The following is a 16,783-nucleotide window of genomic DNA, read 5'->3' as shown; positions in this document are numbered from 1 at the left end:
CTGGTTTACTCAGCAATTTGTCTAACGGAAGCTTCAGCTATTGAACCCCCAAGAAAACAGACTTTTTGATCAACTCAGAAAAGACTAATGCCCAACTTTCTGGTTAGTAATAAAATATAGTTTTTGCATATGAAATATTTAAAATTGACCAAAAAATTACATTAACATTTGATCATTCTGATTTAAAAGTAGAAAACACAGCATAAGTCCCTTAACCCTTTCACTACCAAGGCCTTTTCTGTATTTTTTGCCCACATTTATAATCCACATTGTAGACCTGAAAATTACTTAAAACCCCCAAACATTATATAATTTCTGAAAGCAAAGACCTCTGTAGAATAAAATGGTGGCAGTTGCAAATTGTTACGTCACATTTTGTAAAATATAAAAGATGAGGTTACAACGAGTAAATAAATACCCAACAGGCCCAGGTTTAAATTGCGTGCATCTGTGAAACGGCGACAAAATGCGGTACCCCACACTGTCCTTAGGCAATCCTTCAAAAGCCCCTACAGGTAATCAGTTTAGACATATCCTTGAATATTGGTCCTATAATTATTGCTCTCACTCTGGTGCCCTTACTTTACTAAATTGCTGTCACATAAGGGGGCTTACAAGCCCAATTTGTGATAGCATACTAATGGTGAAAAGGTCAATTAGACTCCTAATGTCACATTTGCACTTCAAATAAGCTATTGGAGGGCAGATTGCACTCCAATAGTTTATTGCCCAGCTTCTGCAGCCGAGCAATGTCAGCTGAGGGACCAGTAAGTGATGCAATCAGCGGCACTTCCAGTCCCAGAGAGAATGTCCGTATGCCAATCTGCTTCCCGCCAGCACCCGACATGATGGAGGAGGGGCAGCAGAGCCCAGGAAGCAAGGCGGGGGTGTCAGGGGACACACACTGCACCGGCCCCTGGAAGCAATCTGGGGGCAGCTCAGCCACCAGAATCGCTTCCAGTGTAAAGCCGACTGTCAGCTCAGCTTTAAAATGTAGACAGAGTCCAGGTGGCTATATCTGCCAGGAACATGTTTAGAGGGGCCCGCTGCCAGCAACTGGATTGACATTCCCCACGGCACCCAGCCCATTCACAGCATCTTAGAGATACTGTGAATTGGTTGAGTGTGTACACTGTGCAGCGCATGCGTCATACAGTGTATACACACAGAAAAAATTTAAAAACATTTCTGGGGGACTTTGCTTGTCTCTTTTGCCAAAAATGCCTACCTCCCTGTATTTTTTTCCCTGGCTTTCACTTTAAGGCTAAGATTCTGAATCTTATCCTGACAGCTATTTTAGATTTTGGGAGGAAAAATCATTACTTTTCTTCAAGGATATGGGAACTAATTTTATGTATGTGATGTCAAATCCATTTTATCAAATTTAATGCATGTTGTTAGTAGCAAACTAATCCAAACAACATGTGACCAGGTAATATTACCAGAAAGAATATGGTCCGCCCTTCTCAGTATGTTGCATAGTAAGAAAATTATTAATTACTAGACATGTGCATAGCTCAAAATGTCATTTCGTTTTAATTTGGATTTTTTTCTTTGCTTTCTGAAATTCTGATCCGTTTGATATTCTGTATTCATGATTTGGATCAATCCAAACTTTTCGTTTTTGAAATTCGTATCTATTCAAATCTATTTGGATGGAGTTTATATGTTGTTAAACATGAACAAAAAAAACCAGTGTGGGGTTACCTCCAAATTCCACCCTAAATCTCCTACCAGACCTAAAGGGTCAGGTATAAATTTGTGGGGGGGGACCCTACACTGTTTTTTTTCTAGATTTTCATATTTAACAACACATCAGACATTCGGACAAAATTTACATCCATCCGAATTTTCGTTATTTAATCAAAAATTCAGATACGTTCAAATTCATTACTTTCTTCATTCGGAAATTTGGATGCATCAGAATTTCGGTAAAACTAATACACAAGTCTATTAATTACACATTACACAAACCCTTTTCTCCAGCATTTCACAACTTTACATATTAAGCTGACAGTAAAGGCAGAATGTGAATTATCTGAGTGCATGCACAGAGCTCATCATTGATTCATTTTAACTCTATTCAACATGAATAATATTAGTTATGCTTCGGAAATGATCGATACAAATTACATTAACTGTATTTAATAAATCCGCACAGGATGTGTATTCTTTTACAGGTGTAGATATACCAAGACATGTTTTTTCTTTAACCCATTTGGTTTGTTAATCAGGACATATTCTGTTGTGCAGCATTTATGTATACATATTAACCATCTAGATGCCTATGATATAATTCTGTGCACACACACACACCCACCCACACACACTCATATATATGCATATGTTCTCTATTTTCTAACAGGTGCAACCAAGGAAATAAAAGAAACAGTTGGATTTGCCAAGCATATGTGTTTGATTATCAACTATAAACAAATTATTTTTAATAGTTGTAATGATTAAAAGCCTGGAAACTAGTAACACATGTTCCTAGACAGTACTCAGTGTCACTGGACAGTGGCTCCCTGGCAAAGAGTGTGTTCTGAAAATAATCTGCCGTTGGCATAATTGGGAAGTCATAGAGAGAAAGGCTGTAGCTTGTTGCAGTGTCAACATTGATATTGGGGAGAAGCATTATAAACTGGTCCACACCATTTCCTTATGATAATGGCTTTAAGGACAAGTGTAGTTTTATTCTGAATCCCTCCAATCCACCGCTCCTGAACTAACAACCCTTGTCCTAGCAGGGCAACATTCTGTTAAATCTGTGGATGAACATCCCTCAGGTAAAGGTCAGGGAAACAGCTGTTTTGCCAGCATATGAAGTCTTCTACCTCAAATTACATTTTCTAATTCCAGGGGTGGATAAATTAATATGGAATTCAGGAGAGAAGTCTGTCCAATCCAGGAGTTTGGTTGATTTTTTTTAGGAGCCAGCTCTTGACGACAGCTAGAGAAAACCTCAACAGTTGGGCACCAGTTATCATTTTTAGGGAGCATTGGCTACCTGATTCCTGGGATTTGTCCACCCCTGCCTTATCCACATTATAATGTTTCTTCCCTATGGCAGCCTTGGAGTCAATAGAAAATAAATCTTATTGGTTATTCTATAGTATCTAGCCTTAAAATGACTCTCGGCTTAAATAAAAACATAAAATAAAAAGCAGCATGCAAAAGAAAGTTGATTATACTTACCTGCCCCAGCATTAATTCATGGAGTCTACATCCCTGTTGCTCTGTGGTCCCATCCACCAGCCCATAAGGAACTACTGACTACTGTAGCAACACAGGGACCAGCGGATGAAACCACAACTCAAAGCAGTGGCCCAGGCATCCAACACACCCAGAAGTGTCGATCGTGGAGATTCTGCCAGAGGCCGTAGCTTGGCAAAAGAGCAAAGACACCTTCTTGTGTAGGCTGCTTTTATTTAAATGTTTTACAAATAATGGTTGCCAGATAGTTATGTAATTTTATACACCCCCTGCATGCAGTCACACACAAATGCATCACAAACACAGACATCCCCATAAACACCTTTATTACAATAAACAGATTCTTAGCTCCGATATGAACACAGAAAAGCGCCAAAAAGGACTACTCAGCCAGTATGGACCAATATAAGCACAAGTGTAGTCAGAAACAAGTCTGTTAAAAAATATATTAATAATAAAAAGCACGTGTGTAGAAAGGTCTGCAGGATGCTGCCCCCAAACCAGCCAGGGAGACCGCAAAATCTAGGAAAAAAACACAAACAAGGGGCGCCTTTCCTGGTGCAGACAAATTTATTAAGATCAGGATCAAAGGTAGATAAAAAACATACTCACAAAATTCAGCATGATAATAATATAAAAAGTAAGTCCATGGACCCAACAGAAAGTCTATGAAAGCTGCACAGTCGTGTCTATGTGTCAGCAGAGGAGACTGTGTGATGACGTGTTTCCGGGGTCATGCCCCCTTCATCAGATACCGACCACCTCCATCCCATGTGCTAAATATAGTGGCAACTAGCCAATTGGCAGGTGTGCAGGAACAAAATCGGCTCAGACCGCAGCTGCTAGGAATGTGTATAGAGTGTCATCCATGACTATAGAGGTGGAGCCAATATAGTTATTAAACAGGCGGACAAAGGTGGAGGGTTGGTCATTCTAGACAAAATAGATTACACTTCAGAGGCCCACAGGCTACTGTCAGACTCCTCCACCTATGAGAAACTAGCAGGTAACCCAACTGTGACTTACAAAAACCAGTTGGGATTACTTCTCAAACAAGCATATGCCTCAGGGATCCTTCAGAAGTCTGAATATAGATTCCTTCTAGCTCCACACCCTTATATTCCATATTTCTATCACATCCCAAAGATTCATAAAAATCCGACAAGACCACCAGGGAGGCCTATTATAGCAGGCATGGATAGCCTGACCTGTAACTTTTTATATTATTATCATGCTGAATTTTGTGAGTATGTTTTTTTATCTACCTTTGATCCTGATCTTAATAAATTTGTCTGCACCAGGAAAGGCGCCCCTTGTTTGTGTTTTTTCCCTAGATTCTTAGCTCCACATATTGCAGTACACATTGAGATTACCAACTGTGTCAAAATGTTCTCATGAGGGGTGTGGTTCAGCATGGACATGAGCAGCAGCTAAATTGCTGAGCTCCCGGACTTCATATAAAGAATAAATATATACCGGCAGCTTTACCCTCTCTCTTCACCACTCGGATGAGGCCCTCAAAGAGAAAACAGGAAAGGACCTCTTCAAAACATTCCTACCCCACTTTGGATCGTTATTTTTTTTTAAAAAGCTCTACAGCCTGCACTACTGCTTCAGGACACAATATGGCACCCGTGACCATGGCTGCAACACACACATCCACACAGACTATGCAGAGGCAGGGATTACAGAATCGGCTCACAATTTTTATTCAACTGACGTGGGAGACTTCTACCTGCCCCCCTCTTTACCTGTCAATGAAATATCTCCAGACTTACCTCATCCTCCATCTCACATTCAATTAACTGACTCTGAGGATGGTGATCAAGGCCACACCCCTAGTCTGCAAACTGCTCATCATCCTGCATACGCAGCAATAAATAAATCATCCAATCCTTCAGTATCTCCTATAAAAGACCAGACACAAGGAAAAGAGGAGAATAAGACCCTTCACTTACCTCCTGACGTGCTAGCACTTGGAGAAAAGGCTTTATGGTCCCTGATTAGATCTCTACCTTCCCTGAGAGGATTTTGAATCATTTACTAACAGAGTGGAATCGGCCCTGCAATGGGACATTTCTCAGATTCAGCAAAAAGTCTCTGAGGTTGAACTCAGGGTCTCCACGGTGGAACAAGATAGCGCAACCCTACACCACAAGGTCGCCAAATTAGAATGCTCCCACTCCGCAGCTCAAACACCTATTTCACAATTCTACCTTCTGATTGATGATCTAGAGAACCGCAGCAGGAGACAGAATATTAGGATCAAAGGGATTCCTGAAGCTATCGCTCCTACAGACCTCCGCCTTACGGTTACCAGCATATTGAACACACACCATAGACTGGGTACACAGATCCCTTGGTCCCAGGAATCAGATACCACTCAACCCAGAGATGTCTTATGTCGACTACATTCATACATAGTAAAGGAAGAAATTCTTCAAAAGGCTTGGCACAAGATCTCCTTTTTACTCAATTGGCCATTGATCCATCTCTTCCCTGATGTTTCTCGTAAGACTTTACAGATGAGACATGTACTGAAACCGCTGCTAGACTCCCTTTGACACATGGCCTGACATACAAATATGGCCACCCTTTTCATCTTATAGTTCGCAAAGGTAATATTTTTTTTAACTTATGGTAACACAGTGAGCTCCATGCTCTTTTCTCCTATGCTCCTTTGTGGGGGTGCGGGTAGGGGGGCACCCAGATGTGCCCCCCCTTGCGAATGAGTATGGGGTACTTGTACCCCTACCCATTCACAAAAGGGTTAAATAAAAGATTAAATAACACCAGATTTTCATCCAAAATAATTTATTTGAAAAAAAAAACACAACAAAGGATTTTTGACAAGTCCTTTATTAAAAAAAAAAAATGGTCCATCGCCATAATCCAGGGTCAAGCGTTGTCCATGACGACGACACAAAGAAATAAAAAATAAATAGAAATGTTTTAAAAAGACGACCGCTGTCCTTCGCTGCAATGAATACCTGCTGCAGAATGGCATTTTGACAGATGTTGGCAACTTATAAACAATTGGGCGGAGCTAAAAGCGTCAGCCAGCTCCGCCCAACTGTTTACAGTTGTAACCGGCGAGCCATGATTGGGCAGAGTCATGATGACTTTGCCCATCATGGCTCTCATAGTTCTCTGTACCCTGATTGGGCAAGGTCTTGCACCTGACCTGTGGCCGGGTGCAAGCTTTTAGCCAGTTAGAGCTTCACAAGGCGCATTGCCTTGTGGGGCGTTCAGTGGGTGAACAGCCCAGGGAATGCCCTGATAGTTTGTGTGTTCAGCCAACACACACACCAGTGATGTTTGAGCCCAACTCTAGTAGAAATTACACAGCCCTGTATACATTTCTACTTCATGAAACTAACTTTCTATACAAATTGTGTATAGTTTAACGTTGTAACCCCCTCTAGTGGCAACTCAATCCTTACTGATGAGACACCCACATTCTGCAAACATTATTATCCAACAATATACCTTGCACCATCTCCTTCATCTAATAATAGGGGAGTAAGTATCCTCTTCTCTAAATCTCTACATTGCCAACTCCTTGATCAGAAAACCGATCCCTCCGGCAGATACCTATTTTTGAAAGGTCGTATTGGTTCTCAGACATTCACATTGGCAAATTTATACTTTCCTAACTCTAACCAGGTTACCTTTCTTGAATCTCTAATGGATAGACTGGAGGGGTTTGCAGAAGGAACGCTAATCATAGGCGGTGACTTTAATTTTACACTTGAACCCTTACATGACTCCTCTAGGGGTCCCTCTCACTTATTTTTATGCACGTACCAAAATCAAAAGATTCTTCATAAATTCCAACTCTTACATATTTGGAGTGTAATGTCCAAGGTAGAGACTATACCTACTACTCGGCGGCTCATGATACCTACTCTCGCATAGATTTTTTTCCTAATCTCGCATAGTGCTCTTCCCATAGTCTCTGGGGCTAATATAGGTCTAATAGTGCTTTCTGACCATGCACCTGTCTACCTTTCCTTTAGTCCTTCCCTTCTACCATTAAAATCTACTACTTGGAGACTTAATGAAACTCTACTTCAAGACCCTGTTATTCAAGCAGACCTGATTAGAGAACTCGAGTTGTATTTTCTAAATAATATTGATAGTGTTGAGAATCCGATAATAGCCTGGGCCGCCCACAAAAGTTACATTAGAGGCATCCTTATTGAACACGGCTACAGGGCCAAGGTTGCTGGGTTAGCAAAATCCTACGATTTACTTGCAAAAATTAAATATCTGGAACTAGCTCATAAAGGCTCTCATTCTAAATCAGTAATCCAAGAACTAATCGCGATACTGGAACAGCTCTGATCACAATCCCTTTACTAAGCCAAACACAAAATCATGAAATGTAGACACATTTTCTATGAATTTTGCAATAACTGCAGTAAGTCCTTGGCCAACACTTTTCGAAATCAAAGAGCTCAGAATTATGTCCCAGCAATTAACACCTCATCCAGGAAAAAAATATTTGCTTATACAGAAATTGCGGAGACGTTTCGCTCCTTTTACTCTAACCTGTACAACTTACATTCTTCAAATTCCGACCCACCTCCTAGATCCAGATTGGACGCTATTAACTCATATCTTCAAGCCTCCAAACTCTCCTCCTTAAATGGTGATGAACAAATTACATTATCTTCTCCTATTAGTCCTGAGGAACTATCCTTTTTCAATTTCTGATTCCCTTACAGGAAAAACACCTGGTCTCGCCTATTATGAAAAATTCCTCCAACAATTATTTTCTCACTTTCTGTCAGCATTTAACACCCTAACTAAAGGATATACCCTTCTTCCTGAGCTCCTCTCAGGTCCTATATCAGTTATCCTGAAATCTGGTAAAGACCTCCTTTGCTGCTCTAGCTATAGGCCAATTTATTTACTAAACAATGACCTCAAACTATTTGTCAAAATCCTAGCTCTAAGAAGTCCTATACTACATCGGAATATTTATCCAGATCAAACCAGATTTGTCTACCATAGAGAAGCCAGGGATAACACTATCCGTACCATTGATCTCATTCATAGAGCTAGGACTTCGGGAACTCCCATGTTGACCCTGTCTACGGACGCTGAAAAAGCATTTGACAGGGTGGTAAGGGACTTCCTAGATAGGATCTTGTTCCACATTAACATTCCCCAACAGTTCCAAGCTTGGATTGAAGCTCTTTACTCTAAACCATCGGCAACAGTTAGAATTAATGGTCATCATTCTCGCTCCTTTTCTATTACTAATGGCACCCATCAGGGATGCCCTCTTCCCCCCTTATCTTTATCCTCACTCTTGAGCCTTTTCTCCAGCAAATTGGGAATAACCCTGATATCACGGGCTTACAGGTGGGAAATCGTCTACATAAGGTTGCAGCCTATGCTGACGACCTTCTGTTCTATATAACCAAACCACGTACTTCTTTACACAATCTAATGGAAGATGTACAATTATACAACTTCCTCTCAAATTTCAAAATTTATTTTAAGAAGTCTGAAGGACTCACTATCTCCATTTATTAAGGTCAAGCTCTTGGAAAGACATCACTATCCTGCACTCTGAATTCTAAGTAAAATGTTTGGATCAATGGCGACGATTACAGCTTTCTCACTTTCTACAGTCCCAACCTAACCCACGGCTATTCTCAAGGACACATTATCCTTTTGAGATTTTGTGTTCAGGTCAAGGCATAGTTAGGGGTACCCTCTCCAAGGCCTATCAATTTATTCTCCGTGATTCTTCTGACTCAGATCTACCTTTCTTTAAAAAATTGGAAACAAGACTTAGGAAATGAATTTACATCAATCAGATTCTATTTTTTGCTCACAAAGCATCAATTAGTAATAAATATCAAGAATACCCGCTGGTATAGGACCCCTTCTGTCCTCAATGTTTCCCCCCAGATTACTCTGATATCTGTTGGCACTGCCTATCCTCTACGGGAACCTTATTCCATGTTTTTTGGGAGTGCCCATTGAACAAGCCCTTGTGGAAACAGGTCCTCGGTATAATTAAGGAACTCACTGGTTTTGACTTGATGAACAATCCAGTAGCCGTCCTCCTGAACATACTCCAACGTCCAGAAAGATATATTATAAATCACTATTGAAACATTTACTGAATGCAGTTTGGGCGTGTGTCCCTACCACCTGGAAGCAACACAATCCCCGACTATAGTTCAATGGTTTAACAGAGTAAATGAAATCAAGAATATTGAGGACCTCACATCAGCCCTCTACAACAGGTCTGACCTTTTCACTCAAACTTGGTTTTATTGGGGGATATCTATTCTTAGCTTTTCTATTAGCTTGTTTTGTCCCTCTTTTCCTACTTTCTCATTTCTGTTACACGTTTTCTTCTCTGCATGCTTTGGTCATTACTGATTACTGAATATCAAATAATACTTAAAGGAGAACTATGAGGTGAGTGAAAATCACTCATCTTTCATAGTTCGAGCCGACTTTTGACAATGAAACTGTCACACATCGGCTCAATAGATCGGGAAGTGAGCGAACGCATACCGTCGCTTGCTCACTTCTCAATCATCTCCCTGCAAAGAGAGGTGACTGTCAGGGATTCCCCCCCTCCCCGCTCCGATCCTCCAGTGCTGACTGGAGGAACGGATAGGGGAGGGGGCGGGTACAGCTGGCTCTGCCTCTAGATAGGCAGAGCCAGCTGTCATTCCAGCAGCTGGGTGGATCTTGACAGCATTGTCGGGATCCGTCCCGGTTATGGTGGTCTCAGTATACCGTGAGCTGCAGCTCGCGATATACTGAGCTTTGGGTCACGGGAGGAGGTTAGGATATGTCCCCCCCGTGACCCTTAAGAGAACTATGGGGGAAAACACTTACCCCAAAGTTCTCTTTAATAAAATACGAGTAGGAATTGCTATGTTCAGCAAACCCTAACTGACATGGTAATTTGTCACAAACAACTTATGCTAATCTGTCACTCTCTCTTCTCTTGTCTCTGATCACCCCTGTTCTCTTTTCTATGTTCTTTCGTCCCCCTCTCGTTCCCCTTCTCCTCGGGCACCCCTGCTTTTCCCATCTTATCTGTCAAATCCAATATATGTTCCCCCAAATCCCATATATGTTCACGGAGAAGGAAAATGAAAAAAAGAAAAGAAAACTCCACCAAATATTACTCAACTTAATTACATAATTAATTCACCAATATATCTTAAAGTTCTTGTTCAGTCTCTTAAGAAACCATATACTTGTATATGTTGTCATATCCTTTTTCTTTTCATTATGCCTTAATCATTTTTTTTTTACATAAAACTGTTTGTATCTCGATGGATTTAACTTGTTAACTAAAACATTTGGAAAAAAAAAAAAGTTCTCATAAGGGCTTTCTTACACTAATTATGCATAACAACAATATTCAAAGGATTCTAAAATATGCAATTAATAATATACTTTTCCCAACACAGCATGCAAACATTTCTAAGCTCCATCTGATCAGATGAGGATGCGCCATTATAATATTTTAGGAAGTTAATAAGTTTGTTTTTACTTTTTTAATATGTTTGCATCTGTTTTTTACAGACAAGCCGGTTTCTCCATACAGTAACTACACTGGTCTCTATCCCACTCTGCCGTTACATCCTGCGGTAAGTACAGCCTCGTAAGACCATTAAATAGTACTTATTAAACTATTACTCTGTGCTATTAACCTGCTCATAAATTGTGCTTAATGATGTGAATAAACCTCTGATACAATACACACACATCAAAACAAGATTACAGCTGTCAAAGTTTTGAATTTGAGGATGTAAAGAAGATAGTGACAGCAAATTGCCAGGACCTATGATACTCATTCTTTGTTAGAAAGTAATAGAACGGTGCCTCCTACAGGAAATGTCAAAAACAGCATGGTTCAGCAACAACCTTTGATCTTGGACAACACAGCTTAGTTTTATTACATCAGCAATACCTGAAACAATGTTTGTATGAATGAATGTGGGCAGCCATGCAATTACACAGCAATATTTTAGAATGCCGGTCAGTTGACTTAAATAGAGAAATGCAGTGCACATGATTTGTTTGCAATGCACCTCAGCACAATGTGTTGGTACAAATGGGCCCTAAACAATTGTAGTAGAGTCACCAGCACTTGACTGATGTGGTCACTGTATCGCCTTGAGAAAGGGGCCCTCTGGAGCCCCAAAACTCCTTACAGGAAAGCCCTATGTACAAAGGAGGGCACTATAGTAAGCACTGATGGTGCCATGTATCTTCAGATATATAAAAAACGTTACAAGCACACCTATGACTTGTGTCAACAATACATCTTCTTTATTGATGCAGACTGTCAAGTAACAATGTTTCGGGGCCACGCACGGTCCCCTTTATCATATTAAAACCTGATGAAGGGGACCCTCCCGAAATGCTGTTATTTGACAGTCTGCATCAATAAAGAAGATGGATTGTTGACACAAATCATAGGTGTGCTGGTAACATTTTCTATATCTTTGAAGAATAAACACACATTCTTCTTTGATCTTCAGTCGAGTGTTGGTGACTATTCCTCTATTGTGGTAGTGCATGGCACCATCAATTGCTGTCACTATTAGAATCATCTTACAATCATAGCAACACTGTAATGCAGCCCATAACTTTACCACTTCTGGGTCCTAAAAAATATATGTCAACGTTTCTAAGCCCTAGCCATCTAAATTAGTAGTAGTATGTAGCAACATAAAATAAAGTTGTTTCATACTGATGTTAGTATGTATAATTCTGTGGTTTCCCAGTGATACCACAAACACTAAACTAAAGAAAGAAATTAACCCCCCCACAAAGCCACTGTTGAGGCACTAAGTGACTGATCAGGTCACCTAAGGCACACCTAAGGTTATAGAACTTGTAATTTACTAAGGTCTAATGTGCAATAACTACGTTGTGCAAAAACAAAAAACATCCGGTGTTTTTCTTTTTGTTTTTTCTTTTGTTCTCTTGTCTTTTTATGGTATCACTGTAGGCCATCCACCCTCCTATTGCCATTAAAGGTGTAGGTATGGGATGGATTCCTGTCAAGGTTAGATAACCTGTCCTAAATTGCTATTATTTATCTCTTGCAGAATATATCTGCTCACATACTTTCATTTACCTATCAAATGCCTGTCTGATATCTATGGAAGAACTAGACTTACATATAAAAATTAGAGCAAAGAGAAGTGCCTTGCCTTTGGAACCAGTCAGATGCTTACTGTAATTTTTTTATGCAATGGTTACAAATGTTTGCCAAGTGCAAGTTTTGAGGTGTATTGTGGTTCTCTATAAAGGAAGTATATTATTGAACAACTATGGACAGACAGTATATATACACCATTCTCTCCTGTAGATAAACACCATAGTTTCCATGAGCACCGTGGATTCACACTGTGCATAAATGCAGGCACATTAATGCGCACTAAGCCACACATTACCGTGCATTGCGTAAAGGCAATCCATTCATTTAAATTCATCTTTGCATATGATGCGTTATATTTGACATTGGAGCCATGTCTAAGCTCAGCCTTTCTGTAAACCAGGACCGTTCAAGGGGATCCTGGGATGTAGTAAGAGTTTAGACAGCTATGTGCAGGCAACTTATCAAACACCAGTAGTTTACATAATTACCTTATTGGCTGGTTTGCTTCCATCTAATCATGCTCATGAGAGTCCCAGTAAGGACCCTGTAGAATTTTCATATTGTAAACTTTAGGACTGTTACTGATTAAAATTTTCGTGTTCGATTAATCGAATTTTTTTTTAATCGATTAATTTTGATTAATTATAACGCACATACAGATCCAACTACATTGGTCTATACACATACAGCGCAGCAATGAAGTAATAAAATGAACTAGGATCACACTAATCCAGCACGTTATTTTAATCGATCAAAAAGATTAATCGAGAAATTAATCGTTAATTTGCACAGCCCTAGTAAACTTATTAAATTAATAAACAAAGTAAATCAGTAATTAAGGTTTGCCTAATTACGAAACATAAAATGCTTTTATGGGCTGCATTTACACCAGCGACTGTGCTACAATGCACAGCCGCTGGTGTGCGGTAGCAGTCACAGTGCCGATGCACTGATTCTGGTGTATCGCCCTGTTTACCTTTTTTTTAATTGAAACTTTATTGAAATGTCACAAGTGAAAAATAAATTACCTTTTTTTTTTTCCTCAGGTTGCAGTGCTCTTGTTAGGGGGAGGGGTTAATTGAGCTCAGGTGTCTCTCATTGAGCAGGTGTATTATAAACTAGTGCATCACTCATTTTGAGCTTGCTCACACAGGGCTTGGGAACAAATTGCCTGGGAGCTAAGTGGCGTTAAAAAATTGGCGTTTAAACAATTGAAGTTTAACCAGGCCAGTTGTAACTTCTTCCTGGGTGGTGGTATAAATTAAATTTAGTTTAACAAACAAGTTATTGAACGTACCACTTGTGAACCATAATTTAACCCAGGGCGGCAGTATAATTATACAGAGGTCGGTAGTATAATTCAGTATAATTTATTTATCTTAATCTAATTTAAATTATTTAATTTAACAAACAAGTTATTGATAGACTTGTGCGCCATCAAACAATTTGTTCTGTTTCGTTTCGGAATATTTCGTATTTCGTAATTCGTAACTGAACTCGATTCGGATTCGTACGAAATACGAATTTTCGTTAGTGGCGGTTATATTTTCGTAACTGTACGAACATTCGTTATGTTAATATTGGAGTGGTAGTTTGTTTTTTTATCCGAAATACGAATTCCGTTAACGGATTCCGTATCCGAATTTCGAATTTAAAAAAAAAAATACCTTCAAGTCCAATATAAATGTACTTTTGCTTTTTAACTTCAATATAAAACGAATGTTCGTAACGGAACGAAAATACGTCAACGGAATTTCGTATTTCCTGCCTGTATTTGTAATGCAACTCTCAGCAGCAGAAGAGAACCTCTGATTGGTCAACCAAAACGAAATACGAATTCCGTTAACGGATTCCGTATCCGAATTTCGAATTTAAAAAAAAAAATACCTTCAAGTCCAATATAAATGTACTTTTGCTTTTTAACTTCAATATAAAACGAATGTTCGTAACGGAACGAAAATACGTCAACGGAATTTCGTATTTCCTGCCTGTATTTGTAATGCAACTCTCAGCAGCAGAAGAGAACCTCTGATTGGTCAACCAAAATGAAATACGAATGCCGTTAACAGATTCCGTATCCGAATTTCAGATTTTGGATTTAAAAAAAAAATATCTTCAACTCCAATATAAATGTACTTTGCGTTTTAACTTCAATATAAAACGAATGTTCGTAACGGAACGAAAATACGTCAACGGAATTTCGTATTTCCTGCCTGTATTTGTAATGCAACTCTCAGCAGCAGAAGAGAACCTCTGATTGGTCAACCAAAATGAAATACGAATGCCGTTAACAGATTCCGTATCCGAATTTCAGATTTTGGATTTAAAAAAAAATATCTTCAACTCCAATATAAATGTACTTTGCTTCTTAACTTTAATATAAGAATGTTCGTAATGGAACGAAAATACGTCAACGGAATTTCGTATTTCCTGCCTGTGTGTGTAACTGTGTATTGTAATGCATCAGCAGCAGCGGATCCGTATCTCGGATTAAAAAAAAATCTTGTCATGTTGTTCAACCTCATTTACAGGGGTAATATTAGTTCCTGTTTCAAAGAAATTCGGATCCGAAATTCGTTAACGGAATTTCGTATTTCGGATATAATTCGGAAACTGCCATTCGGATTTCGGATGCTCTGAAATTCGGAATTTCAGGAAAATTCGTACGAATTTCGATTCGTAACGAAACGAATCGCACATGTCTAGTTATTGAACAGGCCACTTGTGATCCAATACCCCAGTGGTTGACGGAAACCGGGATACAACAAAGACTTAAAATGCTCAATGCAAACAAAGCAGTGGGTCCGGATAACCTGCAACCCAAGGTACTTAGACACGGTTACTAAATTTAAATATGTTCACGCTGGAACTAAGGAGATTAAGGGGGACATGATTTTCATGTACAAAATGTTCCATAGTCATAGCAACATTAGCAACAAACTCTTTACGATTAATTCCGTAACAAAGACTAGAGGACACCACCTGAAACTGGTAGAAAAAAAATTCAAACACAAGGGGCGAAGGGGATTCTTCTCAGTTCGCGCGGTTAGGGTCTGGAACTCGTTGCCACAAATCTTTTAGACACTAGTCTACCTATTTAGCAGAAATAGGTAGACTAGTGCACTACAACTAGGATTGGAAGAGTGTTCACTTGAAGACTTAATTATTAGTTATGTCTGGAGTATACCCTAATTCTGTACCATTTTGAGAATCGTTTTTACCATTCAAAGCTTTTTATAATTAAATCCTTGTTGCGAGCTGATACATTTCAACATCCTTTATCATTCTGATTTTAGGAAGTGGATAGTGTGAATCAAATACCTGTACATCTACCACGGATCTCAATGGAACCTTGGCGATACCATCTTTAAATCTCAGACACATTGACAGTGCACAGCTCCGACCTGACAAGAAGACCATGTTAAAGTTCAATTGGGCAAAGTTCAGAACAAGACGTGTCGGTGTCAAGGGTCTGATATAACCCTAAGAGAAGCAGACAAAACAAATTGTATCTTAAGTCATCTCAGCAATTCTTCTTTTCCAGTGCTATGAATATTTAAAGAGGCTGCATTATAATTTAATCATTCTTGGTCTGATTTACTATGTTTCCTACTTGCCAGACAGCTCCCCGGAGCCTTAATTAACAAACCTGTTAACAATTCAAACGGACAAATGTTTACTTGTAGTGCAGTGAGTAGGAAACATCTGTGCTTTATTGGTCAGTTATTCTGGCACTTAGGTGTTGTGTTAAAGAGTAAAGAAAAAGTCATACCAGTACTGTGTATATCATTGAACCAAAGAAAATCAGTATTCAAATCTTGCATAGACAGCTGCATTCATTTAATTGTGGAAAGCAATTAAATCTCTAGAAGACTTTTACAAGTGTCAAACCCACAGACCAGTGGAAGAAGAGTACAGTCAGATCTATATTGGGAAAGGGTTAGAATCTCTGTCAGATTTTAATTGCTGTGTCCCCACTGGAGAAATGTTTACTTACTTACTGTTCCAGTGACAATGATAACCAAAATAGGAAGTGTATAAAAATTTCTGCAACAGGGACAGGGATGGCAATAAAAATATTTTTTAATAGAGTAGAGTTAAACCTGTGCCATATGTTTTTGCTTTGATGAACAGAGTAATGAAAGGGCCACACCACTGGTCTTATAGCCCACAATAGTACTCTGTTTTTTTTTTTAATAATAGAGATTAATGTTGTAAAAAGCCCACACGTTTCGTGGGTCCAATCAGGGCTTTGGAAGCTGCATGTACGTAGAAAGCTGGACTCCTTCATATGGTATCTGCTAGCTAGGTGGGAACAGTGCAGGCTGTGTGATACAGAAAGCCTCTGACACAAGACAGCACACTGCTCTGTTACTTAGAACAGGCATAACATATTACTATGCCAAG

General features: G+C 39.4%; 1 protein-coding gene across 1 annotated transcript in view; it reads left to right on the top strand.

Moving 5' to 3' along the window:
• The window catches only part of LOC108798533 (G-protein coupled receptor family C group 5 member C-like), a 44,840-nt gene extending 28,656 nt beyond the window's left edge, over positions 1-16,184 (top strand). The window contains exons 3-4 of the mRNA XM_018570297.1: positions 10,789-10,853; positions 15,673-16,184. Coding sequence (XP_018425799.1) covers positions 10,789-10,853; positions 15,673-15,747 — 140 coding nt within the window. The 3' untranslated portion in view covers positions 15,748-16,184. The remainder of the gene's footprint in view (positions 1-10,788; positions 10,854-15,672) is intronic.
• The last annotated feature ends 599 nt before the right edge of the window (positions 16,185-16,783 follow it).

Source organism: Nanorana parkeri, unplaced genomic scaffold, assembly GCF_000935625.1.
Source record: "Nanorana parkeri isolate BGI_ZX_2015 unplaced genomic scaffold, ASM93562v1 scaffold1499, whole genome shotgun sequence".
Lineage (NCBI taxonomy): Eukaryota > Metazoa > Chordata > Amphibia > Anura > Dicroglossidae > Nanorana > Nanorana parkeri.
This window is presented reverse-complemented; position numbering and strand designations above follow the sequence as displayed.